The sequence below is a fragment of the Gadus macrocephalus genome, chromosome 18, assembly GCF_031168955.1.
Source record: "Gadus macrocephalus chromosome 18, ASM3116895v1".
Classification (NCBI taxonomy): domain Eukaryota; kingdom Metazoa; phylum Chordata; class Actinopteri; order Gadiformes; family Gadidae; genus Gadus; species Gadus macrocephalus.
The window spans coordinates 10934991-10959982 of NC_082399.1; the positions used below are offsets into that span (position 1 = coordinate 10934991).

At 42.7% G+C, this 24992-nt stretch overlaps 4 protein-coding genes across 4 annotated transcripts; 1 reads left to right on the plus strand and 3 right to left on the minus strand.

Annotated features, from left to right (window-relative positions):
• Nucleotides 1-52: 52 nt before the first annotated feature.
• On the minus strand, nucleotides 53-4033 carry aarsd1 (alanyl-tRNA synthetase domain containing 1). The gene is made up of 12 exons (XM_060037661.1): nucleotides 3888-4033; nucleotides 3388-3516; nucleotides 3029-3188; nucleotides 2767-2824; nucleotides 2322-2478; nucleotides 2019-2135; nucleotides 1747-1877; nucleotides 1579-1645; nucleotides 1332-1423; nucleotides 1175-1229; nucleotides 988-1079; nucleotides 53-459 (listed from the first exon to the last, which is right to left on the minus strand). Exons 1-12 carry the CDS (start codon nucleotides 3924-3926, stop codon nucleotides 321-323), a joined length of 1236 nt encoding a protein of 411 aa, XP_059893644.1. The 5' UTR covers nucleotides 3927-4033; the 3' UTR covers nucleotides 53-320.
• A 22-nt stretch (nucleotides 4034-4055) lies between these two features.
• On the minus strand, nucleotides 4056-6464 carry ptges3l (prostaglandin E synthase 3 like). Its single transcript, XM_060037662.1, has 7 exons — nucleotides 6273-6464; nucleotides 5934-6047; nucleotides 5656-5722; nucleotides 5461-5559; nucleotides 4979-5068; nucleotides 4536-4598; nucleotides 4056-4234 (listed from the first exon to the last, which is right to left on the minus strand). The coding sequence occupies exons 1-7, from the start codon at nucleotides 6305-6307 to the stop codon at nucleotides 4226-4228; spliced, it is 477 nt and encodes a 158-aa protein (XP_059893645.1). The 5' UTR covers nucleotides 6308-6464; the 3' UTR covers nucleotides 4056-4225.
• Nucleotides 6465-6708: 244 nt separating this feature from the next.
• Nucleotides 6709-18976, plus strand: kat7b (K(lysine) acetyltransferase 7b). Its single transcript, XM_060036361.1, has 14 exons — nucleotides 6709-6925; nucleotides 7837-7987; nucleotides 8084-8332; nucleotides 8499-8581; nucleotides 10833-10916; nucleotides 11169-11267; nucleotides 11766-11876; nucleotides 12287-12478; nucleotides 12998-13087; nucleotides 14334-14474; nucleotides 15295-15388; nucleotides 15490-15636; nucleotides 16378-16484; nucleotides 17607-18976. Exons 1-14 carry the CDS (start codon nucleotides 6908-6910, stop codon nucleotides 17706-17708), a joined length of 1668 nt encoding a protein of 555 aa, XP_059892344.1. The 5' UTR covers nucleotides 6709-6907; the 3' UTR covers nucleotides 17709-18976.
• si:ch211-131k2.2 (uncharacterized) lies at nucleotides 18492-20006 on the minus strand. The gene is made up of 4 exons (XM_060036362.1): nucleotides 19763-20006; nucleotides 19334-19430; nucleotides 18982-19014; nucleotides 18492-18837 (listed from the first exon to the last, which is right to left on the minus strand). Exons 1-4 carry the CDS (start codon nucleotides 19874-19876, stop codon nucleotides 18731-18733), a joined length of 351 nt encoding a protein of 116 aa, XP_059892345.1. The 5' UTR covers nucleotides 19877-20006; the 3' UTR covers nucleotides 18492-18730.
• Between the last annotated feature and the right edge of the window lie 4986 nt (nucleotides 20007-24992).

The window sequence follows — 24992 nt, forward strand, 5'->3', positions numbered from 1 at the left end:
AATGCTAATGATAGCAGCACATGAAGATCACCAGAAAAATAGGACAAGAAAGTATACATAATTTTTTATAAAAAGAAATGTTTATCCTACTCAACATTAAGATAAATTCAGCAGAGCCCAACATGTAATCTACACGTCCTGAGTTAAAAACACATGTATATCTACACATGTAAGTCTTACATTCTGTGTTTACCACAAAACTAAATTTCTGATTTCAAAACAAATTCTACAAAGTAAGCTGTCAGAAGAGCTGGGATTTCTACACATCCAACCCATCCCTGGGTTTCAGAGTATTCTTCCGCTTTCATGGGCTGGTGCCTTTACTCTTCCCCTGAGGCCAGTAGCTGGCAGCGCTGCTGGAGCACGGCCTCCACCTCCCCTAGCCGTGCCAGGCTGTTGGCCTTGCCCTGGAACCGCCCGTTCTTCCCCGCCCCCTTCCCTTCAAGCATCTCCAGGACCCTGCGAACAGCAGAGGAAATGGCTGTAATACTAGCAATATCTATAGCAACACAACTTCTTATATCCCTAACATTGGCCTCCTTGAGCCAGATGTCTAACACCGTCTTTCTCCTCAGCGACCAGAATCACTTTGGAGAAGTCTAAATGTTGAATAGAAATGGTTTCAAAACTGACGTCCTCACATTTGAAAACCTCATTTTCACACAGGCGTCAATCGTAGAACAAACAAAGGTGTCACTCTTAATACTTTGTACGGTCTGCTACTTTTATGAACCAGTAGTCTTAATTAGTGAAGATAACTATACCACCTGTACCAAGGTACATATAAGGAGCAGAACTATAATTGGCTTTATGAGCGACACCCGTGTTCGACCTACCACCTCTTTGAAAAGGATCCATCTAGAATTGTGCAATTGTTGAACTGCTTCGTGTTGAGGGCAATGTTCCTGACAAGAACACGTTTTAAGAGACACATCAAAAGGCGTCCAGACAGGAACGGGTGAGGAGGTGCCGTGTGTCCACCCTTACCGCGGTCCCATCTCTGAAACCACATCACTGGGACCGGCCAGGAGGAACAGCCCAGGCCCCTTCTCCTCCCCGACACTCAGGAGCACCAGCGTCTCCATGGGTAAAGAGGAAGGTGAACGCCGTTAATACCCAATATAGGTTGAAGCTTGACGCACTCAAATATCCACAATTGCAATCATCGCCTCACCTCGGGGCCGATTTCGTTTGCGATGATGTTCATGAATTCGTTGTCGCCTTCTTTTCTGCAGGACGCAAAAAAGATGACAGTGGAGTTCAACAAACTCATTACATTAACAACAACCTGCCATCTCGGCACGGCGTGAGCTAACCGAAAAAGGTCTTACTTGTGCAAGGTGAAGAAGTTGCCTCTTTGCGGGCTGCTCTTGAAGTTCTGTGCGATGAGAAGGGCCAAGTCTCGCAGCAAGCCCAGATTGCTCTGCAAGAACAAATGCATGATTTAGATTATCGTTAATATATGACAGGACGATTTGGAAATATACAAATAACACCTGTAAGATACTACTTAGTTTATTTAAAATAAGCCATATTAACTGTGCAACACAATAACTGTGATGGTGGAGATCAGCTTACTTTCTGCAGGAGCTTCACACACTTCTGGGTCTTGGCGACGGCCTCTACGTGCTCGTCAGGTCCAGTTCTGAGAGAAAAACAAAAGTATTTTTTTTTTCTTTGTTTAGGGCACTCTTTGGATATTTCTGTAAAAAGGCTGTTCAATCGTAGAAAGGGTTGAGCGCTCACTTTAAAAGGGAGACCAGCGACCGCTCGGTGCTGTAGCATTTCTCTGCATATTTCAGAACCCGGTTTCCCACCAAGAAGATCAGGTTAGTTTTGTTCTTCTTTCCCTTTTCGGTGGACAGGAGTTTAATCGCCTAGAATAATGTAAAGAGTGTTAAAAATGTCCCTGATTTTATCACTAACAAGTCAGATGGAAGGACAATAACCTGGACACCTGTTAATGTGACCAAAACGCATTGTTTGCCTTGGTGTGTATGTGTGGTATAGAGTCTTGCCTGTAGTTGGCTGAGGTTGGACACATGGGTTCCGCAGCACATGTTGGCGTCGATACCCTCAATGTCGATGATCCGGACGGGCCCTGCGAGGTCATCAGGCAGCCCCCGGCTCCTGGCCTGGTTCACGCACACAACGCAGGTTAAAACCCACTCTGGGCTGTTGGTTGCCAAATTGCCTACCCAATTTTTATTAGTGTGTAGCTATAGGAAAGTAAACTGTAGGTCACTTTGGAAATAAGGCCCTGTTTAATGACCCAATACTTATCTGAACTAGAGCCTTTTAAGAAACTTCTCTGTGCTCACCTTTTCCAGGGCGGGGTCGTCCAAGGCGAGCAGCTGCAGGGTGACGGGGACGTGGGCCCGGATCTTCTCGTTCACGGCCTCCTCCAGGGCCTGCAGCTGGGCCGGGGTCACGCTGGCCGTGTCCAGCTCTATGTTGCTCCGCTGGCGCCCCAGCTCCCTGGAGGCAAGGGCACCATATCAGGGTGTTTTATGATCAGATGTGCAGTATACAATTATTTCTTCTAAACAGTGAACATTCTTACAGCAAGAGTCATTAACACAGTCAAAGTGTTAATTAGGAAAAAGCTAAAGCAGAAATGTATGAAGGCAGTCTGTTAAATAAAATACTGCCAAATAAAAAAAATCACGAGCATAAAGGAAACACAGCCGTTATCAGTGCAGCCATATTTCTCTGAGTCAAACAGAAAGGGAGATTTAAACATTTTAGGTTACGAAGTAGACTTACCATGAAGTTGTCTTAAAGCCGAACATTGTTTCTGCCAGGGCGGAGATGAGATGTTGACCTAATAAGGAAAATAACAACAAAAAAGTTGAAACTCATACCTATATAGACTTGTTCATATAGAGACAATATTTTCAAAAGAGACATTTAGAAATATGCAAACAGCTACAATATGTTATAAGTGACATGAATCAGTTATTCCTCTATATTAAAAGGCTATTCTCTTGAAGAATATGATGGGTGTGGCTTTTGAGTGCATTCTCACCCGAGTGTTGCTGCATGTGGTCAAACCTCCTGTCCCAGTCCAACTTAAGCTGCACCTCCTGGCCCACCTCCAGCGAGGAGCTAACAAAGTGGACGGCATCAGCCCCATGCCTCGTCACCTTGATGACTGGCACGTCTCCTATTAACCCATGGTCGTCCGGCTGGAGGAACACATGCTCCATTAAGTGATACTTTCGAGAACACTGATGATTTGACGTAAGTCGTCCTAATAATGCGCCCCAATGTTGAATTGCAGCCATTCATTTAAAAGTGTTGGCAGTAAATTTTAAGCAGTAACTTGATATTCATGTAAAGCGTGTAGTTAATTTACAAAACAGAAACTAAAAAAAATAAACTTACTTGACCACCCCCCTCCGGAAACAAGATGGTATCTTGAAGTTTGACGTTGAAGCCTTTAACAGTTTCTTTCTTTCCATTGACTTCTTGTTTATGTTCAGCAGGGCAGCAGGACACTACAGTGGTGACGAACTAAATAACAGATGCGGTGCATTGGTACACACATCATGGGACTGTAGGCAAGGTGTGGTTGAATAAAAACACCAATAAGATGGCACGTTATGGAACGATTCTTTTGATAAGCACTAAATGTTGAGGGTGAGAGGTTTATTTTTAAGGTTTTTGAAATTGGTTTTGAATAATGAATTCCTTCACGGAAACTTTGGCACTTATGAATAGTAGGTGTGCTGACGCAAGTCATTGTAAGTTATATTTAACTGGAACAAGTCGCGTGTTTTCGGAGATGTCAGATGTCTTGAGACAGTTAGCTTTTGCTGAAACAAAGGGTATACACAACAGTATAAGTAATCCTAAATATATGTTACAAACGGAATATCCAATACCTCCTTCATAAAGCAGTCTCGTTGACACTGGAAAGCCATGTTTGGTGTTAGGGTCCAGTGCTTAATACTGCTGCACAACAGCGCTGACCACACAGGAAGAACTTCAGCTGTCTACGGAAGCCAAAAGGGCCCAAGTCTAGCGCGACATAAACAAAATGATTTACGCGATTGTAAATGAAAAATATTTATTTAATTAACACGCGATCAAACAATGTCATAATTTTGTACAGATAAGTAAACACAGACGTTTCAGATTTATAAAGAGACCCAAAAAAATGTGATGTGAAATCCGGACAATCATTTATTGCAGGCCTGCAAGTTGACAGCATCCGAGTACTTCAATCAGACTGTAGGAGAAGAAGAGAAAATACATAATTTGTCATTTCAGGATACTGGTATTATATATCAGGATATTCGATTAGTACACCGGCTAAATACTTGCGTTTCTTGAAATGTAAGACATTCTAATATGCAACTCCATCAAGCAAATGGCCCCAATGGTTGTTTACGTTAAAATAATGGCTATGCATATTATTGATGCTGTTGTATACTATTGGTTGCACTGCAGTGATTCTAAGGGTCTGTCCAGTAATTGCTATTGACCAAATCAAAGGGCTAAACTACAGCGATGGGCAGAGAAAGACTTACATCACTGAGGTCGCCCATATCTGGTGCCACTCCTACCCCATGGCCACCAATTTCCTGGATCATCTGTGAAAAGGGGTGGGGTAAAAAAAACAACAAAAAAAAACACACAAAAACAAACACACACACACACACACACACACACACACACACACACACACACACCATTTTCAATTTCCAACTGCATTAAGTCAAAATTATACTTCTGTATTAAAAATGGTAGTAGGCCAATTGTAGTGAATATATTAGGGTAACTACAGCCGTGTTGTGGTAAATATGAAAGTGATGTGATGGTGTAGTATCTATGATTAAATATATTATAGGTATCGAGGTAAATATAGGTATTGTAGTAAAATATATATATATATATATATATATATACCTATTTTATATATATGCCTATATATATATAGTAGTTCTGTAGTAAATACGGTAGCGTCACTCACGTCCATGTAGTTGTCGTACTCCGCCTTGCCGTCATCCTCTTCGTGCGCCCAGTCCCTCCAGTTGTCAAAGTCCACCGAAATCCAGCTTGACTGCTCAGAGAAGGGTCAAAAACACCCATAAATGGTGCACACAGACGTTGGTGAAGTCTCATGTGTTCATCATTCAAGATTATTGCTTTAACTAATAAACAGTTTGATGGATGCTGTTATCCAGTGACATGACCCCAGTGGGAATCTCCCTCCTAACCCTGGCCATGTAAATGCTTTGCTCTTCCAGTTGAACCAGACTGGAACACATCATTTGAAGGAAAATACTAACTGCACAGTAATATCCGATGATGTTGATCATCCCAGTTCAATACAGTTCCTTTCGGTCTTCGCTTGAGGGTATTTCTCAGTGGCTTGTCAGTCTTCAACAAATTGAACAGTGAGTTTGACTAAAGTGTCGGGAGGTAGTTGACCCTCTCTTCAGACTAACCCACCTTAGCGGGGTCCTTCTGCAGTCGCGGCCAGGCCACGTCTGGTGTGACTTTACGGATCATCATGTTGATGGTGCGATCGTAGACTCTTTCTCTGGAGTCCTGTATATAAAGGAAAAACATATATTACAATCAAATTTACCTCAATTGGACATATATTTACTTCATCTCGGTGTCGAACTGAGTAGGCCTACATACATGAATTTGGATTCTGTCATAGAAGTACAGCTCGTTGTAAATAACGTCGTCTTCATCAGTTTTGCAGCTGAAAACATAATGACATGTGTAAACAGGTGAGACAACGTTTATTATAATTATTTTCTATTAATCATGGCGTGTAGAATTGTTTGATTCATGTCTTCATTTCACAATGAAATACAATGTCTTGCTCATGCATTTTATCATAACTAATAACGTACAGCACAGAAAAGGGGTAAAGTTGGATGGAAAAAAGGATAACAATGTTGTGACCTCACCATAAAATCATTTTATCCGGATGGAACGCAACCTGCACGCACTTGGGTTTGTGGACCATGAAGTTGACGGTGACATATTTTTTGCGATCAAACCACTGTGCTCGAGCTGGTTGGCTAAAATAAGATACACACATGACAATTGTAAGCACCAACGTGTGTAGTCTACCACGTTACACGTTACAACAATGTAATAGTAAGTAACCTTTTACAATATTCAGGAAAAAACAGGCCTTAGCATCAGTTGGGACAGGGGATTAACTTCCCCAAATAGAAAAAGATTGGGGATCAGTCAGTTCGTAGTAATTGAGGAGAAAGTATACTCACACTCAATAAACTTACCTAGTCTCGGGTCTGACAATCTTTGGCTGGTTCATTCTTGACAACTTGTCCGAGAAAAGTGTTTCAAAACGTAAATATATATATTGGGGTTTAATATTTACGTGCAATAACAGAAGGAATACCACGTTGCCTGGTGGTCGAAGAGACTGAACGACTATTTTAAGACTGGTATCAGCTGCTGTTGGTCCCCACCCCCACTGTCGTGACCTCCTATTTATTGGCTGAGATGGACTCTCGGGAAAACCAAGGAGTTTTCTAGAAACTCGCTGGGACAGCGACTGATGAAACTTGCATGTAATAATGTAATACATGGATGTAATGGAAGTTTTTTGTTGTTGTTGAGTTGGGTTTGAGCTCAATTATATCACTTACGTACGAAAAAAATATCAGAGGGCAGACTTACAGGAGCGTATTTGGCGCCCCCTTGTGGCACAGATTTGCCACGGGATTTTCGCCGGAAGTGCAATATTGTATGTGGAAAATGTGGCGCGAGAGAGCCGATCGATGTTACGTATATACAAACTTGCACGAATAAACGCATCAAAAAGAGTATTACTACAGCCATTTTTAACGAATTAAGGAATAATACAATTTAAGAAGCCACCCGCTTGCAAACTACTCTTCTATAGGAAAATATGCCCCGTAGACGACAGGTAAGAAATATCTAGGTCGCACCCCGGATAGATTAGCTTGGCTAATGTGAGGCAAAATAACAGGCAGTCGAGCTGCTAACGTGACAACTGACTATTTATTTACAGTATACATGCCGTTCTAGCTGTCACAACCCCAAGCTAGCATTATAATTTGTCTTTAAATCAATCGGCAGCTGTAGTGATTAATTTAGTTAGGAGTAGAAAAGGCTGTCTTTTAGATGCATATCCACATTAGCATGTTAGCCCTTTCAATAGCATGTAAAGCTAGCTCTAGCACTACTATTTCAATGCTGAGAGCCCATGGCAGAGTTAAATGTTAACTACTTTCAAAGCTACTGTGAAGTTCCGGACGTGGACCGGCACTTGAGAGCATTTACGTTCTTTATGGTATAGAATAGAGAGGCCTTTTTCTTTGATTGGGGATGTTGCTAGGTCCCTGTGTTTACATTGTGCCAAGACTAAAAACACCGTTGTATAACAAAATCACTGACCAATTATCCAATTATACAATAATGGGGGGAAATAAGATAATTTATAATACATGTAAACGATTACTGTGAAGTTCCAAGACATTATTTAAACTGCTGGTTTAGTTGCATAGATGTGATTACCGTCAGTATTAAGCAATGATGTTGGGTGCATAATCCGCATATAAACAGGCTTCAAAGCATATTGTTTACCAATTCTAATTTTCTAGGTCTTTTAATTCCTTATTAATCACTATTTAATTTGTTCTCATCACTACGGTTGAGGAAAGTCAGAGCTTGGTGAAGACGATGAGTCTCAATCGTAGAATACAATTATTTCTTAGCTACTCAAAACTTGGAAACGTCCCACCTTGGTTTGAATGCAACAGAACTGGTGAATGGTTATTTAAAGCAAGCTCCTCTGTGTGTGTGTTTTGGTGACAGAGGCCTGTGGCCGGGAGTGGCTCTGATGGCACGGAAGACTCTGACTCCTCCGCAGACCGCGAGCAGACCAACAGTTCAGAGAGCGACGGCACCGCAGCCAAGAGACAGCGCCTCACCAGAGCATCCATGCGCCTTAGCCAAAGCTCCCAGGGTACACACACATATACTGAGTTGTCAATAACCCCTCCAGGTCCCCCTGCCTGTCTTCCTTTTCTTTAACGTTGTGTTTTGGTTCCGCTTACGTCAGACACCCCTGATCTCAAACCAGCTGGCGACCATGATGAATCCCCTCCCTTGACGCCGACGGGTAACGCCCCTTCGTCCGAGTCGGAGCTGGACATCTCCAGCCCCAACGCCTCGCACGACGAGAGCCAGGCCAAAGACCCGGCTGGCCGAGAGTCTGACAAGGACCTCTCGCATAGACCCAAACGCCGCCGCTGCCACGAGACCTACAACTTTAACATGAAGTGCCCCACACCGGGATGTAATTCTCTCGGTAAAGCACAAGTTTACAACCTGTGTTTTTCACCTGACCCTGATGTCAAAAACCCATTCCAAACCTTTCCCTCATTTCAAGGCATTTCATTTCTTCAGTGCATCTGTGCCGATACATATGCTGTATGGGTCTATAACGGTCTATTGTGTGTTTTCTTTTTCTCCAGGTCACCTTACAGGAAAACACGAACGCCATTTTGCAGTATCCGGATGTCCTCTTTACCATAATCTGTCTGCAGATGAGTGCAAGGTGAGTGCAAGACCAGTGACATCGCTCACAGTGTGACGTAGGGCTGGGCGATATATCGAATATATGCGATGTATCGCGAGATGTTCTCCAGGGGATGTATAAAATGCCCCTGTCGCGAACATCGAATACAAATTGGCACGCAATGTTTCTTTTTGCCGCCGCCGGCATACTCGTTGTGCTTTCACGCGACGGGGCGACAAGATCTCATACAAAGTGAACGATGCGAATTTCGCGTGATGACAGCCAATCAGCGTTCAACAGCGTGGCCACTGAGTGACATGTGTAACGTAACAGCCAACCAGCGTTCAACCGTCAAACTCGGTGCAGTGCAGTCCGGGGGGAACTGCAGCATGGAGAAGAAAGTGATTGTTGCCGTTTGCGACTCCCGGAGCTCTATATATAATATATAATATAATATAATTGTTTATATAATATCACGGCCAAAAGCTCTGTGCGCCTCCGGATGGCCGTAGCGTGGGGAGCTCATAGGGATTGGGCTTCTCGGGGTTTGTTTAACGCACAGCGTTCCCTTCTCTCGCTCTTTCCTGTGGCTCTCTAAACACACTCACTCCCCCCGCCCATTGCGAGTCCACGAGATTCTCATGGACGAGCGTGTGTGACGTAGTCTGGAAGGCGCGCTGCTGTAGGTGTGTGTACCTCCGACCGGTGAGTGAGAACAGCCAGAGAGAGAAAAAAGGATGGAAACTGAGGATTTGGTTTCGAAAAAGAATAGCACTGGATCCTTCGTCTGGCAGTGTATATATAATAATTATTATTCAAACTGTTAATAAATAATTAACGGTTTGAATAAATGCTGTGTTGGTAAATCTAACTTGCTGTGATTTTCCTTTTCTTATGTGCAAGTTCTAAATTGTTCCAATAGAAAGCACTAATGAGTTTAAACAATATGTTGTTTCATGTAATCTACATGCAGACTTATGTTTCAGTAATACTAGAATTATTACTGACGTAACATTATGCCAGACATGGTTGAATCGAGCATTTATGATGTGCTCTAGAGGAGATTCAAAATATATCGAGATATATATCGTGTATCAAGATATAGTAAAAAAATATCGAGATATTCATTTTGGCCCATATCGCCCAACCCTAGTGTGACGTACTAGTAATATTAAGCAATCTAGCAAATGCTCGCCAAAGCAGGCAATCGAATTGATATGAAGCAGGTATAATTTATGCCTCAGGATTTTAGCCGGGAGGCGAACTCTAGCAACAAAACAAAACAATGCTACTCCTCATACTGAAATCTCATATCAAAGCTATGGTTAATTCAGTTGACACGAGGCCTCTTGATGTTATGTATTGTCCCAGAGTGTATAAAGAGCAGACTTTGCGTCTCTAGAGAGATCTATAATATGCACTTTATTTTCTACAACAGCTATTTACTCCATTCAGAAATATCTGTACTAGAAAGTTTCCCAGGAATATAACACAACCATCTACGAGTCAATGCACCCCGGGAACCCCTCTCTCTATTAATCATGTCCATTCTTAGTCTGGTCCACCCCATAATGGGAAAGTCTCTGAAGAGGATATAGCTTTAACTGTAGCCACAACCCAAGTCACAAGAGGCTGCTAAAGGGAAATAGTTGTAATTCTTTTCTATAAGAATTAGTGCAGTGCCCATTCAAAACGTTTCTGTTTGTAACGGGTTGGTTGCTTTGGCTCTGGTGGTTTTGCTTGCAGCTTTATCTAGAGCCGCTCTACCTAAGGTCCTCACACTCGACGCTGCCTTTCCTTTGGTCCTCATTAACACACCTGGCAACCGGGATGTCAATTGGATGAACTGTTGTTGAGAAACCAAAGGACAGAGAGACTCCCCTGGTAGTTATAGAATCTAACATAATGACAAATACTGAATAACTCCTTTTCTACCCTGACCTTATTTTTCTCATGTACAAACCGTTAGTTGTAGGGCTGTAGTCAATCAAAGGAACTTTTGACTGACGCCACAAAAAAATCAATAAAAAAAACAATGCATGTTCTATAGGCCACGGTGCACTCTAGTCCACCTGCTAGCATAAATATCACGGTAGTGCTGTTTGGAGTGTGTCAGTGGATTTCAGAAACACTCGGTTAGGTAGAGTTTCAGTCATGTAAAGGGGGTTACTTTCAAATGAACTTTCATCATGTGGCTGAGCGGGCTCCCTGGTCGTGAGCATACTCTGAGCATTCTCCTAGCATGAATGTTCTACCCCTGCTGTAAGGTGTTGTGTGTTTGTTCACACAGGTCAAAGCCATCAGTCGAGAGAAACAGGAGGAGGAGATGAAGGGACAGGACGAGGGTAATTCGCGCCATGCCACTCGCCACCAGGTAGGTCCCTGCCGCCACATCTTCAGGCGGAGTAAGCACATTTTACTGAAAGAGAGTGGCTACATTAAAAGTTTATGATTAAATGGTATTTGCAGTTGTCACATTAAGCTCAGACACAATGCATTAATTATTTTCATATTGGTTCCTTGTCGGTTTTTCGCTTAAGAATTATTTTGAAATGATATTTATCTATAAGAGGCATGCTCCCCTTAGTACAACTAGCTTATTCCCCCCCTTGGTGTTCCCTTACAGACCCCCACATCTAAACAGAGCCGATACAAAGAGCAGGTGGCAGAGATGAGGAAGGGGAGGAACGCTGGTCTGCAGAAGGAGCAGAAGGACAAGCATGTGGTATGTGATGCCGCGCACGGCCCCACCCTCTTACACAATCGCACATTGTCAAGGTCTCCCAACAAAATGGATATTTTAACATAACCGGACAAGCACACCAAATGAAAAAGTGAGAAGGTTTGGAATATTGTATTTTTAGGCAGAGCAAATGAAATCATTAGATTAAGTTATTAACTAAACTTAACGGTTTCTGTACTTTGGATTGTCTGTATAAATTCTACCAGATGTCGTACATAAAATACATCATTTATGTCAACATCAGGATACTGCTATTATATATCATGATGTTTCATTATTTCACTGCATATTCAAGTTTTATGAAACCTAAGACATTCCTGCATCACAAAGCGGAGGGGGAATAACAAGTAAACTCTACTCAGACTCTATTCACCACAATTTGATTGTTGAAGAATCCGCAATGCTAAATTCTATTCCCTGGTATCTTCATCAACCATGTTGTCCCTCAACCACTCACGGTTCATGACCTGCTGCCCACAGGAACACCGACAGACCCACGGCAACACCAGGGAACCTCTGCTGGAGAACATCACCAGCGAGTACGACCTGGAGCTCTTCAGGAAGGCCCAGGCCAGGGCGTCGGAGGACCTGGTAAGAGGCCAGCGCCTTTCTGAACCATTGCTGCAACTGTTCAGTCGTTGAAACGCTCACGGTGGATTCAGATACATTTCATTGATGAGCTGGTTTGGTAGTCTGTAGACACCACTTGTTGAGCCCTGGTGTGCATATGGAGTCGCAGGAGTAGCTGACATAAGCTGTAGCTATTTGATGATCCATTTTGAGCAAACCGTTCATTCTTTGTAGACTTCCCAAAACACCTTTTGGCAGACGGGCATTTTATTTATGTAACCCATGAGATGAATGGCTGCAGTTGCCTACTAGGGATGCCCCAATAGGAAATATACTCACCAATACCAATAATCACGAGCTATAGACTGATGCATACCACAGGTGTATTTGACTGACACCGTTGTGCTCCTCCTCTGGGCTGCTCCCCACAGGAGAAGCTCCGCATCCAGGGTCAGATCACGGAGGGCAGCAACATGATCAAGACCATCCTGTTCGGGCGCTACGAGCTGGACACCTGGTACCACTCGCCCTACCCCGAGGAGTACGCCCGGCTCGGACGCCTGTACGTCTGCGAGTTCTGCCTCAAGTACATGAAGAGCCAGACCATCCTCAGACGACACATGGTGAGACACCCCCCCCCCCCCCAGCCCCCCAGATCATCCACAACCCCCGGACACACATTTGATTCATTAAATGAGTACAACTAGTTTGGTGCTGTAACCACCTACTGTCAGAGCATGAAGTAATGGCTGGTATTCAACAAAAAAAATCTGAGAAACACAGGTCCATATACACGTCACACTCGGCAACCCACTTCCAGAATCACAATGGTTTTTAAAAGACCATCAACAACAATGTCAGCAGTATTTGGAGAGTCCCTAAGAACAGGTTCTAATGAATGTTATCCTTCAAATGTGTGAGCCAGTTAAGTTGTATGTATTTTTTTGTATGTATTGTGCTTAGCCATACACTTGTCGTAGTTCATTCGCTGTTATATCCGCTGCTGTAGTGTCAACTTTGTGGTACCGCCCCCCCACCCAAAAATTTTGGTTGCAACCACAAAGGAAATGTGTAGGTCTTCTGCTCCGCCGCTTCCCTTGGTCCTCGGGATGCCCTGATTAATCGTTGACGTGTGTTCCCAGGCCAAGTGTGTGTGGAAGCATCCCCCCGGGGACGAGGTCTACAGAAAAGGCGCCATATCCGTGTTTGAGGTTGACGGCAAAAAGAACAAGGTAGGGCGCCATGTTGCCTCAGCTCTGTTTGACTCCATTGACACCGTGGACCTGGGCCCTGTTGACGCATTGCCCCTGGGCCAAGGAAACCTGCCAATAGCTGTGTTTACTATTTTATTGATCTGAGAAGGATGACCTTTATACTGAGGCCTTAACGACCTAAAAATGAATAAGGATCTGTGTGGCCTAACGTGTTGGATAAATCCAAGGTGGACCTTGAGGTAAATAACAAACTGTATTCCATGGCTCATGACTTACATTTTCTACTCTGCTGCAACTTGCATATCATTTGGTGGGAGCCCTTTTTCGCAGCTTTGTTGCATGTTGGCATCACATGTACATTGATCTCATTTGAAAAGGTGAACTCACTTGAAACTAATTGTAAAATGTTTTTGTGCATTTGTTGTCATTTTCTATTTGCTACCAGTTCCTCCAAATCTCTTCCCTCACTCCTCAACTCTTTGCAATCCTCCTCTTACTCCATTATCAAAATGCTGTATTATTATTATTAACCTACTATTAATAGCTGGTTGTAAACTGCTGTAACGATTTTAGTTTTTCCGTCATCCAGAATAGGGAGTGTGTTTTTACTTTGTATTCCTTTAAATAGCGCTAGTCCTGTGTTACAATTTACGCATAGGTTCAAAGCCGTGTGTCTTCATTAGAACTTAAGTGGTTTGTGTTTCCAATAAGTGCGATTCCACTGCTGCTCAAAACCTTGGCGCTCATCGCTGCGCCATCATTACTACCTTTTATATTACACGAAGAGCAAGACCGCAAGTTGAGTCTTCCAGCCTGTGTTGTTCTATCTAGGCCGTGATGCTGCCCGACGTGGAGATGCTTGGCTCGTCTGATTTGCATTGAAGCTCTGTCGTAACAGTTGCACTCAGTCAAATGCTGTGGGGGGGACTAAGCAAAGTGACTTTCAGGTCCGCTTACTGTCTATCTTTCGCTTCATTTCCCCACCTCCCCTTGATTTGCTATTGGACCGCTGGATCAGAAATTATGTTGGACCTCGCTGGTTGGAAGTTATGTGTTGTCCCCTGATCTACTGCCAGAACCTGTCTGCCAGTGTCTCCTGTCTGAGCTCTTCCTGGACCACAAGACCAGAGAGCCCTACTAAGTGTTAGTAAATGTGTGGTTCCCAGATCTACTGCCAGAACCTGTGTCTCCTGTCTGAGCTCTTCCTGGACCACAAGACCAGAGAGCCCTATTCAGTTTAACTGAATGCTGTGTGGTTCCCCAGATCTACTGCCAGAACCTCTGTCTCCTGGCCAAGCTGTTCCTGGACCACAAGACGCTGTACTACGACGTGGAGCCCTTCCTCTTCTACGTCATGACCGAGGCAGACAACACCGGCTGCCACCTGGTCGGCTACTTCTCCAAGGTAACCAGCTCCCACATAACATAGAAACAAAATGATTTTTGTTTGGTGGTTAGTGAGGTGGTTATTTGGTGGTGGTTAGTGAGGTCCCCCCTTCACTTTAGGCGTCTTTGAGTGTTATTAATTATTATTATTCTTCATGTTTAACCTCTGTTTTCCTTTTATTCCTAGTCTGTTTTACATAGTTTTGAATGATGACTATATGCTCTGTAAGGTGACCTTGGGTGTCTTGAAAGGCGCCTCTAAATTAAATATATTATTATTATTATTATTATAACATGGCGCACCATGCTTGGGCGTGCATCTCCATAATGGCCATTCCTAAAAGGGCCCCAAGTGTGTCTATTTATGTCCCAAGTGTGAGACGAGGCTATAACCTCCCTTCATTGAAAACAATTCATCATTCTTTCGCCGTGCAACACAGTTCCTCAAGACAGCAAAAGATATTGGTGGGGCAATATTAATAAAAATGAATTGTCTTGCTATACAGGTGATTATTTTACAATGGCTTGGAGCCAGGCAGAATCAAGGACCGGAACTATCCATTTTTTTCAAATTTGTTATAATATATTAAGCATTCGTGTCACTGTAAATGGACCCAAGCCTTTATATTTATACATATTCTTTCTATATACCTTAAAGACAGACAAGAAGTTGGGTTTATTAGAGAGAATGGCACGTACAACAAGACTACTGGTTCACAGTATCTCCTTTGGGATTAGCACACGAGCATGTTGAGGAAGCAAGACGCCCTGAATCAGGACCTTTTAAACGAATGATTGATTTTATGGTGGAAATTTTTTTTTGTGTTCTTTTGCTGCAGGAGAAAAACTCCTTCCTGAACTACAACGTGTCCTGCATCCTGACCATGCCGCAGTACATGAGGCAGGGCTTCGGCAAGATGCTCATCGACTTCAGTACGTGAACCTCCTCACCGGGCTCGCCCTCCGCGGGGGGGGCTACGTTTCACCAAACCGTCGGGAGACGCGTGATGTGACGGTGATGCTCTCTCCCACAGGCTACCTGCTGTCCAAGGTGGAGGAGAAGGTGGGGTCCCCGGAGAGGCCGCTGTCGGACCTGGGCCTCATCAGCTATCGTAGTTACTGGAAGGAGGTCTTGCTCAGATACATGTGCAACTTCCAGGGCAAGGAGATCTCGATCAAGGGTAGGTCCCAGATGGAGTCAGGCCCCAGTGTGGAGGAAGAACTGCATCCACACTGTGGCAAAGTCAATGAAGAACTTGACTTTGCCGTCATTTTGTTTCTATTTGTCTTCCTGATTTTTCTTTTAGCTTGGTCCTTAATTAATTTACTATTATCATTTTTGTTTGATGGCGGTAGTTGCTTCACGATTAAATTATGTTTGTGTTATTCCGTGCTGCTAGTGTCTGTTTCAACCTGGGCATTTTTATTTATTTTTCTGCTTGATGTTTTTTTTTTGACCAATCACGTTGCTGGAGGCAGAAATCTGTACTTGGTGGGAACCAGTAATTGGCCGAGAGAAAGTACATAAAAAAAAAAAGTGTCTGTAAAAGGTATCAAATCAACACTGTGTAAACCTGCCGCTGTAGAACTACACTTATTAAAATCTTCATCCATTTACGCTATTGCGTTTTCATCCATAGAATATCTAATGAAACAGGAAACGGGGCTTAACTCTGTTTCTGATTGCCTGCCCTGGCTCTGTGCCATTCTACTTTAACAGTAGGACTGCTGCCTCAGAGATTTAAGGCCACATCGTGAGAATGTATACTTCTGTCTTTTCTGTGTGTATCTATTACAACAGCCTCAGTGTTTTGGCTGACATTTCAAGTTCGATGTCAAAGTTCAAAGTTTTTTAGCCAAATTTAACAAATGCGCCAAAACTCAACAAACAAGGGTTGTTCTTTTTGTTCTGTGCTTTGCAGAGATCAGCCAGGAAACAGCTGTGAACCCAGTGGATATCGTCAGTACCCTGCAGTCCCTCCAGATGCTCAAGTACTGGAAAGGAAAGCACCTGGTGTTAAAGAGACAGGTAACGACTAGGAATGCGCGATATATACGATATAAACGATAAAAAATGGCCTACGATAGAGATTATAGTTATATTGCTCTATCGCGATAATGTATGTTTGACGCCATCTATCCATGACTCGCGAAATATAAAGAGCCACGAGCTGCAACCGTCCGCAACGCATCGTCCGCGACCCGCGAATTTTAAAAAGAGCCACGAGCTGCAACCAGCTGCATCGCATCATCCGCGACCCGCGAAATTTAAAGAGCCATGAGCTCCAACCGGCTTCAACGCATCATCGTCATCTAAGGAAATATGGCTGAAAGCGAAACGGAGGAACTGGTGATTGCGCTCATTTCATGTTCATTTCAAAATGATATGCGTTCATTTTGCACTTGTTTTTGTATGTTTTAATAGCAAGTATCTGTGCACACACTTGGAAGATTTTTCTTTATTTAAAATAGCCATGCCTAATACTGGACGTATTTCCCTAATTCACAGTATCCATTTCTTTATTAACAAGACCCCACCAGTTTTAATTTCATTAAGAGAAGTATACGTCATTACACAGAAGTCTCAGCAGCTACAACATTATGTTGTATGATTAGTTTTGCAATAAATGTTCTCAAAACGACATACTAAGTTTCTTTCTTCTTTTGTTTTATACATTTAGCAGTTTGACTTTCCTTAGAGTCTATGTAACCTGTTCTGAAATGGTTCTATTATGATTTATATATCGTGATATATATCGTTATCGCAATAGGTTGCAATGTATATCGCAATATGGATTTTAGGCCATATCGCCCATCCCTAGTAACGACACAAAGAAGTGGAACAGAGACTCGCACTGCTCTGCCTGATTCCATCGTGTGTGTGTGTGTGTGTGTGTGTGTGTGTGTGTGTGTGTGTGTGTGTGTGTGTGTGTGTGTGTGTGTGTGTGTGTGTGTGTGTGTGTGTGTGTGTGTGTGTGTGTGTGTGTGTGTGTGTGTGTGTGCGTGCGCGCATTTAGCCCAGTTTGATTTAATTGAGGATAAATACATTTTATCCTCACACTAACTCACTAATGTATTAAAGGTACAGTGAAGCTTGCTTTGTTCATGTAAAGACACCTCTCACTCACACTCTTTTTGCGCCACTTCCCAGGACCTGATAGACGAATGGAAAGCCAAGGAGACGAAGCGAGGCAATAGCAACAAAACCATCGACCCCGGCTCGTTAAAATGGACGCCGCCCAAAGGGACATGATTGGTAGCATCCTTCCCCACGGCTCCCTCTCTCTCGCCAGGCTATCGAATAAACTGAACCTGCACCAGCCACAGAGTAGCCTTCCACCACAAGCTATCAATGAAGATCAGTGGGTCTGTTTTGTTTCTCTTTGTGATTTTTAAAACCCCAGTTATTTTCAACTGTTGCTTTCTCATAAGTGTAATGGATTTTTATCCTCCCTAATTTTCAGCAGCTATTTATGTTTTAAGGGCCACGTTGCTTTGCCTTATTTTGGATTAATGACGACAAACGTATTGTTAAACACTACGTTTTCGGAAGATAAAAAAATTATGTTGTCTCTGGAAATGCAGTAATTTTGGCGAAAAACATGAATGTCTTTTGTATTTTGTATTGGAGTTTGAATAGTCCTGTATGCTGGATGTCACGAATTGAAAACAAGAAATACAGTCATTAGTTTGTCAGCATTCAGTTGCTTTTACATTTTTATTTCTTTTGAGAGGAGGGGAGGATAATTACTTTCCTTTGCATTGGTCAACAACACTGCTGTTGGTATGAACTTTAAAAGTGTAACACAGTGTGTTTTGGCAAGGATATGAAGTTTTTTGTATTTTGTCCTTTCAGTTGGTATACAATTGTACAGTTCATGTCGTGTAAGTTCATTTTTCTAGCCGTAGTGATAGTGGGGTCTGACCCGGTCCTCTCTTGCCAATCTGCCAAATAAAAGCAACAGAATAATTTTAGTAATTACGTACATAAATATGAAATAGTTTTGTTTTTTTAAATGACTTTTTGGAAAGTCAATCTGACCACTGAAGGCCAGGGTCACAAACGGAAAAGAACCCACAGTCTCAGGTGTTGGGGCTGGCAGGACACCCACCGGCTCATGGGACTCCTTGGACACAGCCGATGGCCCGCGATGCCCCCGGGAGGATTTGAGTCAAGGATTCTGCAACAAGCCAAAAAAAACTCCTTTGAACAGACCAACCACGATTCTTCAGGAAAAATTAATCGTTTTTTAAGCTTGGTTGTAGCATAGAACATCATGCATCTATCAATAAAGTTGCCTTGAGAATCGAAGCGTTGTGTGTCTTACCTCCGCTGGTGATGCTTCTCCCCATCAGGCCCACAAACATCTCTCCTTTGTTGCCTGGAAGGCCCGGAAAACAATGCGGTTTCATTGGTTTTATCATTTTACCAGTCATTTTATGAAGACTGAAACATTTTCTGAATTTCTTTGACATTTATTATTGTTATTAAATGATACAAATTAAAGTATTACATTTCTACTTACGTCGTCTGTTCATTTGTATCGGCTGCCTTGAACCTGTGGCACAGAAATCTAACTGAGGTTTATGTAAATATGATCTTCATTGGAATATGAAAGTGTATTTGATTTGCAAATATACCTAGTATTGTACTGTAATTATAAATTGGTTCTGCTCAGATAATCTAGACTGTCATTACCAAGGGATTAATATAACCACTGCAATGTAATCAAGCGATGGCTTACAACTACAATTTTATAATGTTCTGTTATTTACCCAAAACTAATATATTAAATTGTTACCCAATTATTTTGATATTATTTCTGTACTTCATTGGTCCCATTGCCGGATGAATGAATCGGTAGTAGTGGTGGATACCTGAGCGCTTCCCCATCAGGCCGTAGAAGCGCAGGGCTTTGGATCTTTTCATCATGTCTGCCATTTTACTGACTGCAGCGCTGTCCAGGCTCTCGTCCTGCTCCAACAAATAACGGTCCATTAAATACCAAAATGGACATTTATAAATCAAGAAACAATTGAACTTTAACTGGAATTGTCATGGGAAATGAAATGTATTGTTAATTTAAGAAAAAAATTAAATTAAATTATATTCTTAATTAATACTAGTTTGTTTGTACTACTTCTTAATTAATTTATATTATACAAATGATCGATCCCTCAGATTGTTTTATCCTCCTGTTTCAATGTTTGATCTGGCCAATATTCAAAAGAAATGCAAGCGGAAATATATTCTTTTAAGTAAAGAAGTCAATAAAATAATAGAGTAAATGAATAAAAAGTATTTACCTGCCAGTTGTCTGGTGTCCTTGTCTCAGAATTCACATTAAAAGGAAATCCGTGGTAGATTTCCAACAATGCAAAGAACACCAGGACTGCCGCCAGGGACCTCCAATTATCCATTGAAATGTTTTGTCCGTCTGAGTGTGTCTGTCTAACTATATATTGCCTATCTGTGTCTTAATTCAAATTCTATGTGGGTTTTCAAAGTATTTTCATGGAGGTCCTCATGTGAATTTGTCTTGCGTGTTCCCTCCAGTCATGTAGGATGCCTCTAGCCTATGGCAGTTTCTTTTATACCTCTGGCTATCCCACCAGACCCCTCCCATCCCATTCTAGCGTGGTCAGATTATTACGCACGATAACCCACTATAACCCACGCATTACTCAAAAGAGACCATATAAATTCACTTTACTCATCAACTGCAACTTCTGCTGCAGACAAATAGCCATAAATGACCTGCACCAGACCAATTCTGTTTGAGGAATAGCAATAATATTCACAGTTGTCTCAGTCCGTCTCAACCATTTGATTAACAGCCAAGAACAATTGAGCCTCTTAATGAATGTGGCTGCTCAGTTCTTTCATGGGGCTATCTGTAAAAGCAATAAGGTGGACTCCACGGATAAGCATAGACTGAGCCCCAGACGATGGATGGGTGTGTAAACATTTACCTGTGTCATTGTACTGATGTCATTTGTTTGCTATCGGATACACAATTGGTCATTTCAAAGTACCACTCTTCCTAGCACACACACGCACGCACACACACACACACACACACACACACACACACACACAACACACACCACACACATCCCACACTGACATAATTGGTTATCTCAAAGTACCTCCTAACACACACACACAGACACACACAGCGCCCAGTCCTCGTCATGGCTCGCGTCCCGCTGCTGTGAGCGTAGTCCTTTTTGATACGGGTGTGGAGGACAGGACCGCAGCACCACCGCCTGTCTTTGAACAAGCCTTTGAGCAGCCCGCCAGGCGCCTGCAACTTGCAGTGAGGTCAGGGCTTCACAGCTTAGCCAATTGACTCGATTGAACTGCACAAACATACTTAAGGACAGGGCCATGCCCCTGGGTTAGGGCAGAAGCATTGCTTTGGATCATTTCCGTTTCAATGTCAAGGGAAATTGAAGTGAAAAAGATCACTTGGTATAATAGTATTAGATATTATTTTGTAGTACATCGTATGTCTGTGTGTGTGTGTGTGTGTGTGTGTGTGTGTGTGTGTGTGTGTGTGTGTGTGTGTGTGTGTGTGTGCGTGTCTGTGTTTGTGTGTGTGTGTGTGTGTGTGTGTGTGTGTGTGTGTGTGTGTGTGTGTGTGTGTGAGAGAGAGTGTGTGTGTGTGAGTGTGTGAGTGTGTGAGAGTGTGTATGTCTGTGTGTGTGTGTGTGTGTGTGTGTGTGTGTGTGTGTGTGTGTGTGTGTGTGTGTGTGTGTGTGTGTGTGTGTGTGTGTGTGTGTGTGTGTGTGTGTGTGAAAAGATCAAGCAAAAGTACAAATACATGCTGTTATTCTTTTTATATCTCATACCGATGATGCAGTTCTGCAGATATGATGTCAATGCATCTGCTATCGGGGTTGAATGGGTGAGAGAAGATGATACTTTAATGGAAAAATATGGAAGTTATTATTTACAAAACTTAGTTGATCACGAGCACGATTTAATTAGCATGGCCTCATTCCGAACCCTTAGGTTGGTGTTCCATTAAACGTATGGGCAGTTTGACCAAAGTTCAACAGACCCCTTCTGCGGGCAATTATGCCCTCGTAGAAATGTGTCTATGATCCTTACCCAGCAATTTAAATGCTCTGTTTATATTAAAAGATGACCCCCCCTAAAACACTCTAGCTTTAGAAGATTCTCGAGAGGCAATTACTCGTCAATCGCTGTGTGTTAAGGACCCCCCTCTTGAAATCAGGGGCGAACACACATCCACATGCTTTGATCCCCAATGCAGGTGCTTCCAAGAGCAAGGGAAGCTTGCGACCAATTTGTTTTTAGCCATGAAAAGCAATTACCCCCCCCCCCCAAACAGCTACTCTGGTGTTCCGAGCGCAGCCTGCCCCACTGCTGATGTGGAGAGGCAGGAGAACACACAACTGGGTTTTGCATATGAAAAGGATCAGCTACAAAGCCTCCCCCCCACCACCACCACCACCACCACCACCACCATCACCCCCCTGTAACGACAGCAGCATCATCTGTGTATCCATGTTACGCATGTGGGTGGCTGCGGTGGTGGTCCTTTTACAGAAATACGTGCGTTCCGCGCTCGGTGATTCACTGCACGTGTTCATTGTTTTTTATTGTTGTTGGTCATCCATTGGAGCTTCAAAGATGGGGCTGGGCTGTTCTGATTCGGCCAGGTAACCATATCAGCTGGCATGGAGCTTTCAGTTCATGGGTTTATGAAGGCATAGATTATGGCCGAGGGGTCGGCGTCTTCAGGCGAAAGTACTTGACTGTTCCCCAACATACTATTGAAGCAATCTCCTCACCAAATGACTAATACTTTGTCATATTGAGTCATCAAGCAGACGCTTCTATCCAAAGTCACATTCAGCCGTTGATTTTGTCATTGTTATGAGAAGTAGATGGAGGATAAGACGTTTTCTTCAATGATCCCTACTAGTTGACCTTATTAGGGGATAATCCCGGAACCTTTGTCGGTCTAGTGCTGGTTTTGGTCTAGTGCGTACCGGTGGGATATAGTCTAGTGTATCAGGTGCATCGCGAGGAATCAGTCGTCTTCTATGTGTAGATTCCACTATGGAGGTCTAAATGAGTGTGTGAGTGTCCTTGTTCCTCGCTTCAGGTCTCTCGACTCTGGTCTCTCTACTCAGGGTGTGCTTTCCGCCTCTCTATACCTTTTCCCACATGAGTACCCATTTCTCTGACCATGTCGTGATGTGGGCGTGCTCAGAAATTGAGGCAAATCTAGAAATTGGCAATTTCCTCAGAGGCAATTTTTATTCTCATAGATGTGGGGACTGGATGTTCCCATTGTGAGTGGCTCTTTTGATATGTTGACCGGAATGGAGTCTCCACTTGATGCACCAGTTTGTGTGTGTGTGTGTGTGTGTGTGTGTCTGTGTGTGTGTGTGTGTGTGTGTGTGTGTGTGTGTGTGTGTGTGTGTGTGTGTGTGTGTGTGCGCGTGCGTGCGTGCGTGCGTGCGTGCGTGCGTGCGTGCGTGTCAGGGTGTATGTCTGTTGGTTGAAATGATGTGGAAAATATCTCTAATATGTCAAAATGCTAAATTGTCATATTCTTTTTGGCTTTGCTTTTAATGCTTCCTTACATTTCCTTAAAAATGCTAGGCCTACAGGTATTGATAATAAACAAAAATATGACTATATATATATATGTATAGTATTCATTTATACACATATCGTAACTGTAACACCATAATAGCAACTCATATTGTCTGACTCATATCACTAACAGAATAGCTTTATTCTGTTTCATACTTCCTTCTTTTCCCATGGAAACCCTAACCGTGAACGTGAGCCACACAGGGGCAACACCTTAGTAATGAGCTAGAATCCCTCACTCCTTCTTCTCTCCGAGTCGTCATGACTCCAGGGCTAGGGAACACTGGCCTGGTGTGTTGCTGTTGACAAATGCTGTGATACCCAAAACGGCAAATAAAAGGCTGCTTAAGAACACCACTACAGTCGGATGGAGCCTGGTTTCAACAAGTCTAGCAGGGCGGGAATGATAGGTTGGCAGGGATGGATCAAGCCGTCTCGTCTGTGTTACGTAATCCTCAGATCCGTTTTAACAGGGAGCTTCCGGAATAAGTTTAATGAAGTCAGGGTTTGAGAGGTAAAACATATAGTCAACGTTTGTGTGAATTAATCGGAAGCGAAATATATCGTATAGTGGTTTAAATGGTGCAATGTTTGTATGTTTCGTATTGGCAATGTTGTGGCAGAAATCTTGTGACCGTTACATTTATTTACCATAGTTGTAGTCTATTGTAGTCCCGAACTTGTGGGTCATTAATTCCTCCCCTATTTACTCGTCAATTGAAATCTCAAAGACGACGCCTCAGGCCTGTTTTCAATCACAGCAGAAAGATGAAATAATAAGTAGGCGCAAGTAAAAGAATATGTGATTTGTAGCTAAATCAAAGTTAATATGAGACCCTTAAGTAGGCTATCCGGACAACTGTCAGTTCTGCAGGACCTCATCTCTAATTTAAGTGTTTATGTAGCCTCCACAGAGAACCAACAGACTTATTTTTCGCACAAAATAAGCACATTATTGAATTAAAGACACAATAAATCACCAAATAACTGAATTACGCCATTTATTTACTTTATGAATGAATTTATCTAATGAATATTCAGAATACAAATCCATGTATTCAACACAAGGGGGAGGCATTGGCTCACAGCTGGAATTGTACGCAGCGCCTTCACAGTTTTACGCACGGAAACCCAACCATAGGAGCATTGTCATGGACTAGTTGTAGAAGTTGGATGTTGTCATGGCTTTGTGGATCAAATATAACATGGATCAAATAAGGCTTGTAATTCCTTACCTTTGCGCAGGAATGGTCACATCTATTCTGATAATAGACCGTCAGAATAGGGCATCATTACAAATAACTTTGGCACATTGTAAGGAATCAATGTTTTTGAAGTAGATATAGGATACTAGATCAAATTTGAGAGAAGAAAATAATACTGTTTAATTCTTTTTAAACATGGAAACCTAAAAACTGCTTCTATAGTAGGTCTGAATTAAAGCCATGGGCTGAGGCGGGTGTTTACGTTTAAGGACGTGTTAAAAGTGCCAAGACACATAAACAAAATTGAAATATCTCATGATATGGGTTATGCACACATAAAGAATGGTTCCATGCACTTTGAATGAAGGCATACATCCTAATCCTGCCTGACCTTAAAAAAATCTTGGAATCCATAATTAATGAAGAAATATGATGAGGAAAATATGAAAACAGAGTGATATGTAATGATACAAATGGGATTATCTTTCGTCCTTGCTTAAAACATCCACACCCTCACGTTTCTTGCGCCGTGTGTGTGTGTGTGTGTGTGTGTGTGTGTGTGTGTGTGTGTGTGTGTGTGTGTGTGTGTGTGTGTGTGTGTGTGTGTGTGTGTGTGTGTGTGTGTGTGTGTGCAAGAGACTGACTGCATAACTGTTTCGCTAAAAGCAACAACTGAGCAGCAGACATGGCTCGC

Excerpts from the sequence above, each read along its gene's own strand:
- aarsd1 (XM_060037661.1), bottom strand. The coding sequence starts at position 3,926 with ATGGCTTTCCAGTGTCAACGAGACTGCTTTATGAAGGAG. Across the intron at positions 1,878-2,018 it reads CCAACCTCAGCCAACTACAG|GCGATTAAACTCCTGTCCAC; the intron begins GCAAGACTCTAT and ends ACATTATTCTAG. Across the intron at positions 1,424-1,578 it reads GTGTGAAGCTCCTGCAGAAA|AGCAATCTGGGCTTGCTGCG; the intron begins GTAAGCTGATCT and ends TTGTTCTTGCAG.
- si:ch211-131k2.2 (XM_060036362.1), bottom strand. The coding sequence starts at position 19,876 with ATGGATAATTGGAGGTCCCTGGCGGCAGTCCTGGTGTTCTTTGCATTG. Across the intron at positions 19,431-19,762 it reads GGACACCAGACAACTGGCAG|GACGAGAGCCTGGACAGCGC; the intron begins GTAAATACTTTT and ends TTGTTGGAGCAG. Across the intron at positions 18,838-18,981 it reads GATACAAATGAACAGACGAC|GCAACAAAGGAGAGATGTTT; the intron begins GTAAGTAGAAAT and ends CGGGCCTTCCAG.
- ptges3l (XM_060037662.1), bottom strand. The coding sequence starts at position 6,307 with ATGAACCAGCCAAAGATTGTCAGACCCGAGACTAG. Across the intron at positions 6,048-6,272 it reads ATTGTCAGACCCGAGACTAG|CCAACCAGCTCGAGCACAGT; the intron begins GTAAGTTTATTG and ends ATCTTATTTTAG. Across the intron at positions 5,560-5,655 it reads ATGACAGAATCCAAATTCAT|GACTCCAGAGAAAGAGTCTA; the intron begins GTATGTAGGCCT and ends CTTTATATACAG.
- kat7b (XM_060036361.1), top strand. Across the intron at positions 11,268-11,765 it reads AGCAGAAGGACAAGCATGTG|GAACACCGACAGACCCACGG; the intron begins GTATGTGATGCC and ends TGCTGCCCACAG. Across the intron at positions 15,637-16,377 it reads CAAGGAGATCTCGATCAAGG|AGATCAGCCAGGAAACAGCT; the intron begins GTAGGTCCCAGA and ends TGTGCTTTGCAG.